Here is an 8,354-nt window from a genome sequence, read left to right as displayed (position 1 = left end):
TTTTTTTCAAATCAAAATAGTGCAAAAGCACATGTCGAAAAAACACTTTATCGCGTTCCATTTTTCACAAAGCAAAAGAAATTGTTGTTTAGGAAAATAATTGTGTATGCTGACTGAATGTTATCGAGAAATGTCGAAATTAATCACAAACTACCTGTTTCGTTAGTAATGACTACTAGAACTGTTTGCATTGCCATCTAACATTTGCGGGCGGAAACTAAGTTAAGGTCCTAATATATGATCAGCCTAAGGGTAATTCTAGCTTAAGAACAATTGTTCCACCGACAACCGATTTCGACACGTGAAATAGGATATTGCAATTCCGAAAACGTCCACACGTATATTCGGCTCTTTGCCTTCTCCAACTGTAAGTCTACTATAGTAGTCCAGTCGAAGATGAAACAGTAACTTGCTGGAAGCTGATTATGGTCCACTTGGAGCGTTCCAAGACATCAGGAGGAATCCAAGTGGACCATAATCAACCATAATCAAGGGTAAATAAATGCTGCCAGAACGTTGGCGAAGAATCAATCACGATGATCACTTGGTTGTCTCACTAATTTGTTTCCATTGAATATATTAAATTAAAACTTCATTCAGAAATCGAGCCAAATGTTTTTACCGACTCAATATATGTTTCGAAATCAGCTGGTGCTTTAAGCACCTCTGACTATCGCTGTTCAGTCGAATTGAATTTTCTTCGTTAGCTTTATACATATTGTTCTACTCCAACACGCTAAACTGCTGTAAACTCTATTTTTATTGTTTATTATCGTTCCCTTGCGACTTGTGTACTACGTGTGATACTGAACACGAGGAATCCCTCGAGGCGTGTTACACACAATATTACAAAGCATATTATCCAGACGACGATCAAACTCCGCCCTATGCGAAAACACCGCCTTCGACATGCGCCGGAGAGTCGTTTACGGTCACATCGCTTCTTTCCTGTAATCAGCCGTTTAATCTGTCCGAGGTGGTAAGATGTTACGCGTGCGAAGAACCGTGTAATTCTACCCGCGTTAAATTCGTCCACGCTCTCCGCGTGAAACAATTACTCGTCTAACTTCACAAGTTGTCAGAAACAAGAAGACGTTGCCGTGATGTCCGGTAAGCGCGGAACACCACGGGGGAAAACGGGAAACCTCGTTATCATTGCGTAGATCCAATCGTAATACTGTACGCGATAAATACCAATCACGCGAATCTGTTAATAGTATGGAACATGATGCAGAATGCACCGTTGGACTTGAGCAGGCATGGGAACGCGTGGAAGACCGGTGTGGTTAACGCTTTTAAGTTTCAACGGCGTCTGCCCTGCCAGATCTGCGGTAAAAGTTTCGACAGACCGTCTCTGCTAAAAAGACACCTGCGAACACACACCGGTAAGTTCAAGAAGAAATGGAAAGAGATAATGTGCTTCCTTGATTTTATCTTCCGATAAAGCACTTCAAAATTGAAATTCGTTTTCAATCGATTTCGTAAACGATTCTTCGGTCAACAACGTTGCTTTTTATGCTAAATAGAGATTTTTTTACATACTGTTAATTCTTCTATATTACGCAAGTTGAAACAACGACTATTACTATCTTAAATATCCTCGAAATATAAGAGGAAAAGAATTTTTTTAACAGAAAGTACATAACACAGAAACGATCATCTTATGGTGGTAACATCTTAATTTCCAGAGAGAATGACTTCAAAGATCTGGAAGTCACTTTGTTTGTCATTTCGAAGATATTCAAGGTGGTGATAGTCGCTACCTCACCCGGTGTATCCATTTCTGCGTGAAACTTTCTTTGGCCAATGATCGACATAAGAAATCTTTTTCAGGGGAGAAACCACACGGTTGTACAGTATGTGGTAAGATGTTTAGCACAAGCAGTTCATTGAATACTCACATTAGAATTCATACCGGTGAACGTCCTCATGAATGCCCGATGTGTGGAAAGCGCTTTACCGCTTCATCCAACTTGTATTACCATCGCATGACGCACTCTAAGGTTCCTCTCTCCTTGAACTCTTCAGATTATCTCGCATATGCAATAAAACTTGAAAGTAGATAATACCAGAAGCGTATCAGGTTCTCTATACCTAGAGATGCGTATGTCGATAATTCTAACGTATGATGTGAAATGCAGGAAAAGCCACACAAGTGTGACGAATGCGGACGTTCCTTTCCAACTCCCGGTGATCTAAGGGCGCATGGATACTCGCACACTGGTAACTGGCCGTTACGTTGTCCCGTCTGCAACAGAGGATTCTGCAAGTTAGGCGCTCTGCATCATCACATGAAATCGCATGGTGAACAAATTCACATGACATAAAAATATTACGTCGACAATAAACTTAAGAAGTTTTTAATCATATTGCTAAAAGATAATAGCAATATTATCATGACCTTAAAAATTGTTACTTTCTAAGACTTTTAATGAACTTCAAATCCGAACATTAATACAAGGTTTTCTTCGTTAATTCAAAGTCGTCTAGTGGTTAAATTAATATCAATCATATATTTTAATATCTATCAAAATATAACTACTTACTATCTTAAGCAAATGTTTTAATAATATTAACGTGCTGTTCTCCGATAGATAAAACTACTACAACATTGTTTATTCCCATGCAAATAAATTTAATTTATTGCGATATTATACCAATATTTTAGTAACAATAACATTGATTTTGATGTTATGTAGGAATATTTTTATGATAGTAGTAGAAAGAGAGTAAGTAAATAAATAAGTGGTTCCAAAAGTCATATTTCAAGCGTACTTATAATATTCTTATAATAGAAATTAGCGATTTTATCTGGTCGTTTGCCGTCATTTAAGCCACAAGTCTTCAAACGACACGATATTTTAGATCGATAATTGACACATGACCATTCTTTTGTGCAGGTGATTATTCGTATCGTTGCGGCGTCTACAACCAAAAACTTCCCGTCGTCGGTAATCTGCGTATTCACGAACATCTACACAACTCCCACGTATCAAATAACGGTGGTGGAAGCTGCACGAGCATAGACAGCGGTATCTCAAGCGTGGAGATTATCAGGTTCGAAGGTCTTGACAATAATTATATGCACTTACCCACCGTATATCCGTGGCCCTCGTGGATGTCGTTGCAATTTAAAAACTAATTCATTGTTGTTTCTCCTTTCAACTATATCATCCAAAGTTTATTGCAGACTCGTAAAAGCAACTATTATATCTTATCTGTCCTAACGTATATATGTGGTAAGACAAAAACAGAATAACAATAAGTACATATAACAATTAGTAATAACGTAAAACAAGTAATAAACGTAAAATCATACAATATAAAAGAATCTTGTAGATAACAAGAAAGTAAGACTTCATTGTCAACAGTATAAGTAAATCACTTAATTGTTACGCGTTGAAAAATTGTAAGACAACGGAGAGCCAGGGTTTTAATGTCGCAACGCGTACTCTGATAAATGATTTATTTATGATAAATCGTCGTGTGCACTGTATATAAATAACGAATAAACCTCCGCTATTTAAACTTTACGATTGCTGCAAAATGTTGAACGCAGAGTAAGATGTTTTGAGGATCTACGAAATAAAATAAGATTTTAACGAAATATGCGTCGAACAATAGTGAGGGAAGAAAGTGTTTAATTGACATACTGACATTACTATAAGATTCCAGAGACAACGTCACTAAGAAACCACTAGTAAATCGGATAGGTCTTGTACTACGTTTCATAATCATCAGCAAGTCTTTTCGTTCGCTAATCGTCATCAACATCCAATCTATCTTATACACTTCCTCGCTTAATCCTGTACTCTGCACAAAGTCCAAATAATTAAGTTTTTAGCAAGGAAAAAAATCTGTAACTCGAGTAACTACGAGTGCATTTTGTTATAGTACTCTATCTTATGTCTGTGTAGAATGAGTTGTCAAACAATTTAGACACAATGAAGTTGGAGGCTCACCAAACTGTCAAAATCGTCTCATTACATGACGGGCTTGCCCAGTTATTTTATTACTAATTATTATACTTGGCGTCGCGACGCTACTGCGTCGCTTGATCATTATTAATTATTATCAGTATTTTATTATTATTCAGTATGTTCTTAATTATATTATTAATTATATTATTTTTGCATAAGTCCGTTGATAATGGCTCTCAGTTTTGACAATTTGATGAGCATACAACTTCGTTATGTCCAGACTGTTTATATTTACGAAATATTAATTGAAAACGTTCAAGAAACACAACCGACAAAACTTGAGAGCTTATATAAATCGTTCAAGAGATATACGTAAAACTGATATTTCAAATTGTTGATTTAACGTTTCTTATTCGAGGCATATACTATCTCCATAAATGAAAAACTGCGACTGCTACCTTTAGTATAACTTCGTTTCCGGCCCAGCAGTAGATGAAAATCTGTATGAACATGCAACATGTATAGACAGCCAAGTTCGCAAAATCGGCAATCGTTATATGAGAAGACAGGTAGTATACGGTTGAGCATAATATTAATATACTACCGAGAAACTGGACAAAGAACACTTGGCTGAATATCTCGTTGACCATTTTGGCGTATCTATAAATATTTGCGTGTCACGTCTCACAATTTGCGAAAGAAGACATCATATTGTCATCGTCTCTATTCGAAAGAAGAGCGAAATTGTACCTTACATACGCTTTATCAATCGCTTGACTAACCTGATTATGCACAGATGATGATAAATATGTTTCGACAATCGATTCGTTTTATTGAACGTGTCCTTCGACAGACTTTTGCGACCTTCTTCCGTCTCGCTCGACTGTGTCATCTTGTAGAGGCGGTACGTCAAGATTTCAAGTTGCGCGCACGTTTGTAAGCAAAATCAAAATACCAGGGTTTCCGCGGCGACGCTCACGTATGTACCAAAAACCAGGCCAAACATCTCTTGAAGGGACGTAAGCAGGAATAAGAAGGGCGAGGTGTAATCGTAGGGCACCCATCCTCTGTAAGGTAGCTCGCCTTGTAAAACGGCGAATACCTCTCCTATCGTGGCACCCGTGGCAGAGAACGACGCCAGTAGTATGTAAATCACGGAACACGATCTGCACAAAGTTGAAAGTAACACAGGTTTGTATGTGTAAATATATGATCGAACATCACATCGACAGTCGGACGTAACTAACTTGATCAAACGATCGTATCTTGTCTGAATAGCTAACTCCTCTTCATTGCAGGCCTTGCAAGGTTCTTCTTGGAGTATTTTTATCAAGTTGATGATTTGTTCGCGATGCATCACGACAGTAGTGGCTTTACATGTCGAACCAACGGCGGAAAAGAACATTATATTCGTCGTGGCGAAGTCGTCCATGTTATCGATAACCAAGATCATATCCATGAACTGAGTCAGCACTGAGAAAATCAACAAATAGATCGTAATGATGGTGAACATGCTATACAGTAGCTTGGAGCAATTAAACGACCATTTGATCGGACGCCACACACCGCTTATGGTAAAGATTAAAAAATTGAGGGAGAGTATCTTCATTTATGCAATTGTTGCTATAATGAAAAAAAGGAAGATTAGAAGAAAAAGATATGTTCTCCCGTTTTCCCTCTCTTTCTCTTTTTTCTTTCTATTTCAAAAACTTTCCATAAAAACAGTCCCATGTACAAGCACTTTGCGATTATAACGTCTACTGCGATTATAAAGATCCACAATCCGTGCAACTTCTATTTACGCGCGTATATTCCGTATAATCGAAGAAAGTGACTAATACAGAGTCAAAGTGCATGCGACGAAGGTCCGTAAGATACTACGGTTGACTGCGTTTTGCACCCCCAACTTTGTGTCCCCATACGGCTTAAAGTTAATGACTGATTAATAAGTTAATCGAACGATTGTCTCTTACGGCGCGATGTCTCTTCATACTTTCCGGTATGGAAATGTCGTAATTGCGAACCGTGCGGTTGTTTGACGGAATTGAGGAAGATTATCCGACATATTCCAACATATTGTCGCGTTCCCAGGAAATCGCACATGTTTTCATCGGAACGTTTATTCCGAAGCTTCGACAATTCTAATCCTAAGACGTGACGCGTTCTACGACACAGTTACTTGTCGTAACAGGGAAACGTAATTTTTAATTTTATTCCAAGTATTTTACAATACGATACGATATAAACTTATATGGATAATAATACAGTGAAATCGCTTACATAATAATGTAATTGTAATAAATCTTTTATTGAACTTTATTCGAATATTGGAGAACGTAACATTTTTATTTTATTCCTGACTTTGCGCTTCTATATCATTCACATTATCAGCTGACATTATAATGAATAAAACAACAGAAGACAAACAGGAAATACTAAGAATCATAATTGCTTCGAAGAGAAGAGAAACTGTCAGTTGAATTGGAACGTCGTATTCTTGTTTCAAGTTTTCACCCCTTTGTAGTAGTTAATAATAGCCGTTAATTGCAGTCATCAGAACGTTCGTATAGCGACGTTTGTAATAACAGCTGATATTCCTCCCCGATGTGTAATTGTGTAATGAGTGTAATTAAAAACATCTGTATACACTTGCAAGTTGCAATCAATTTGAAAGAAGGTATTTCACCCGTTCCAACATATTGCCGGTTTCCCACTCGCTGAAAAATTTATTAATTCTGAAATATAACGGACTTTCAGAGAAAGACAGGTGCGAGACTTCGTCGAGGCAGGTACACCTTTTTCTTTTCGCAGAAATATATTGTTCTTCCTTTAAAGCAAGTTTCGTGGAGAATAATGATGCGTAAGGTGAGGCAATCATGTTTTCGGCAGTACATTCTGTATTTTTCTCCGTAACTTTTCCTTAATTTTATTTTTTATATGCCTCTGCGTTCTTCCAAATGTACGAAATAATATAATACAGTTGAGAAGAACAGATCTGTCGCCATAACTGCAAACTGGAGAAGCAGAAAAAGTAAGTAAAAAAAGAGACTGCGCATTGTCTGAAGCTGCGTTTGAAAATCTAAGTTGCGAACTAGTCGATAGTAAACTTGATCATGTAGGGTGCATTCGGCGAGCACGCTACCAACGCTACCGCGTTCTTCTATCTTTATCGCTTCTTAGATATACAACAAGGATAAAATAAATAAATAAATACTAAGTGATAAATAGTGATGAATGTGTTGTCATATTTATTATAGCCGTAACTTTTTTTTAAAATTGTATATTTTAAGATAAGTAATATATATTACTTTTTCTATCTTATTTTTAATCCAATCATAATCTTAAAATATGCAATTTTTAAGAAAAGTTAAGGCTATAATAAATCTTTGTTTACGAATGAAAATATAAGATATAATGAATAATTAAAACATAATTGAAATAAGAATTAATTTTGTTTTTAATTTTGCGTGCAATATATTTTTTGACAATAATGATGATGAAGACGAAATTTTAAAAATTACAAAAGTTTATGAATATGCAGAAGAAATTGTTCCTTGTTTCTCAAATAAGATATTTAAGCGACTCTCCTGATTACAAATACCACGATTATAAAGTGATCCTCTGTATTTTAATCAGAAAACGAAAAATTCCTTTGCCTGTTTTGCGGATCTCCGCGAGAAGTCTCTAGTCTATAGTCCTTCCTGCCGGCTCCCAACCTTACCTTGATTCTAACCTCAAATAATCGCAAATGTACACAAGGTGCACGTCATTATATAGGAAAATGTGTGGAGCGAATATAAACTTGTAAGATTAAACCATACATATCGTATCTAATAATACATATTGAGTCTTGTAGAACAGTGAAAAAGGCAAAAATTGAGGAATTTTTATCTGTTCTGTGTTGAATAGCAATAGTATTAGCTGGCTACTGATAAACTTGCTAAAGAATAATACAAATTGAAATGTTGAGGAATTTTGTACAGTTGTCACTTAGATCGACTTACAGCACGAGATTTTTGAGAGTAGACAATTCAACGTCAACAACGAGATGTAGATATTCCAGGTATACCAGTCGGAGACATGTTGCAATAATCAATGAAAATGAGCTTTTTGATGATGAAATAGATACAACCAAACCACTTAAAAGACGTGTTTCTAAATCACATAAGGAAAAACTAAAGGAGAAAGAAAAGAAAAAAATAGAAAAAAAGGAATCTACAGAAGATGACACTACAGAAAAACCAATATATAAAGCTCTCAAAGAAAATGATAAGCTTATAAGGTATGTAATGCATTAAATAATAGACCATATTTGGAAGCACTGTAATCATCGATATCAATAGAATCAACAGAAGAGTAACATTGATATCGTGTATATATATATATATATATATATATATATATATATATATATATATATATATATATATATAT

The 8,354-nt window shown here is 36.0% G+C and overlaps 4 protein-coding genes across 8 annotated transcripts in view; 2 read left to right on the top strand and 2 right to left on the bottom strand.

Moving 5' to 3' along the window:
- The first annotated feature begins 120 nt into the window (after positions 1 to 120).
- On the top strand, positions 121 to 6,245 carry LOC116846625 (zinc finger protein 239-like). Of its 5 annotated transcripts, XM_032820706.1 has the most exons (7): positions 121 to 1,110; positions 1,218 to 1,385; positions 1,834 to 2,003; positions 2,142 to 2,304; positions 2,901 to 3,057; positions 4,774 to 5,111; positions 5,219 to 6,245. In XM_032820706.1, the coding sequence occupies exons 1-6, from the start codon at positions 1,104 to 1,106 to the stop codon at positions 4,817 to 4,819; spliced, it is 711 nt and encodes a 236-aa protein (XP_032676597.1). In that variant the 5' UTR covers positions 121 to 1,103; the 3' UTR covers positions 4,820 to 5,111; positions 5,219 to 6,245. The 5 variants fall into 5 exon arrangements, with proteins under 5 accessions (XP_032676597.1, XP_032676596.1, XP_032676593.1 ...); XM_032820705.1 differs by having other exon boundaries at positions 121 to 494; positions 2,901 to 5,111; XM_032820702.1 differs by having other exon boundaries at positions 2,901 to 5,111.
- On the bottom strand, positions 3,497 to 4,585 carry LOC116846628 (odorant receptor 22c-like). The gene is made up of 2 exons (XM_032820708.1): positions 4,379 to 4,585; positions 3,497 to 3,813 (listed from the first exon to the last, which is right to left on the bottom strand). The coding sequence occupies exons 1-2, from the start codon at positions 4,568 to 4,570 to the stop codon at positions 3,520 to 3,522; spliced, it is 486 nt and encodes a 161-aa protein (XP_032676599.1). The 5' UTR covers positions 4,571 to 4,585; the 3' UTR covers positions 3,497 to 3,519.
- On the bottom strand, positions 4,835 to 5,471 carry LOC116846627. Its single transcript, XM_032820707.1, has 2 exons — positions 5,168 to 5,471; positions 4,835 to 5,086 (listed from the first exon to the last, which is right to left on the bottom strand). The coding sequence occupies exons 1-2, from the start codon at positions 5,431 to 5,433 to the stop codon at positions 4,867 to 4,869; spliced, it is 486 nt and encodes a 161-aa protein (XP_032676598.1). The 5' UTR covers positions 5,434 to 5,471; the 3' UTR covers positions 4,835 to 4,866.
- Positions 6,246 to 7,570: 1,325 nt separating the features above from the next.
- Positions 7,571 to 8,354, top strand: part of LOC116846624 (rRNA methyltransferase 3, mitochondrial) — a 2,058-nt gene continuing 1,274 nt past the window's right edge. The window contains exon 1 of the mRNA XM_032820701.1: positions 7,571 to 8,202. Within this exon, the coding sequence (XP_032676592.1) occupies positions 7,883 to 8,202 (320 nt within the window). The 5' untranslated portion in view covers positions 7,571 to 7,882. The remainder of the gene's footprint in view (positions 8,203 to 8,354) is intronic.

This window comes from Odontomachus brunneus, unplaced genomic scaffold, assembly GCF_010583005.1.
Source record: "Odontomachus brunneus isolate Ranch 3 - 2012 unplaced genomic scaffold, Obru_v1 Obru_scaffold_066, whole genome shotgun sequence".
In the NCBI taxonomy this organism is placed as follows: domain Eukaryota; kingdom Metazoa; phylum Arthropoda; class Insecta; order Hymenoptera; family Formicidae; genus Odontomachus; species Odontomachus brunneus.
This window is presented reverse-complemented; position numbering and strand designations above follow the sequence as displayed.

Bases quoted from the DNA above. Each gene is read 5' to 3' on its own strand.
- LOC116846627 (XM_032820707.1), bottom strand. From the start codon at position 5,433: ATGTTCACCATCATTACGATCTATTTGTTGATTTTCTCAGTGCTGACT. The intron at 5,087-5,167 runs GTTAGTTACGTC...AACTTTGTGCAG, and splicing joins AGATACGATCGTTTGATCAA to ATCGTGTTCCGTGATTTACA.
- LOC116846625 (XM_032820702.1), top strand. The intron at 1,386-1,833 runs GTAAGTTCAAGA...AATCTTTTTCAG, and splicing joins ACACCTGCGAACACACACCG to GGGAGAAACCACACGGTTGT. The intron at 2,305-2,900 runs GTGAACAAATTC...TCTTTTGTGCAG, and splicing joins TCATCACATGAAATCGCATG to GTGATTATTCGTATCGTTGC.
- LOC116846628 (XM_032820708.1), bottom strand. From the start codon at position 4,570: ATGGTCAACGAGATATTCAGCCAAGTGTTCTTTGTCCAGTTTCTCGGT. The intron at 3,814-4,378 runs GTAGCAGTCGCA...GACTTTGTGCAG, and splicing joins GAAACGAAGTTATACTAAAG to AGTACAGGATTAAGCGAGGA.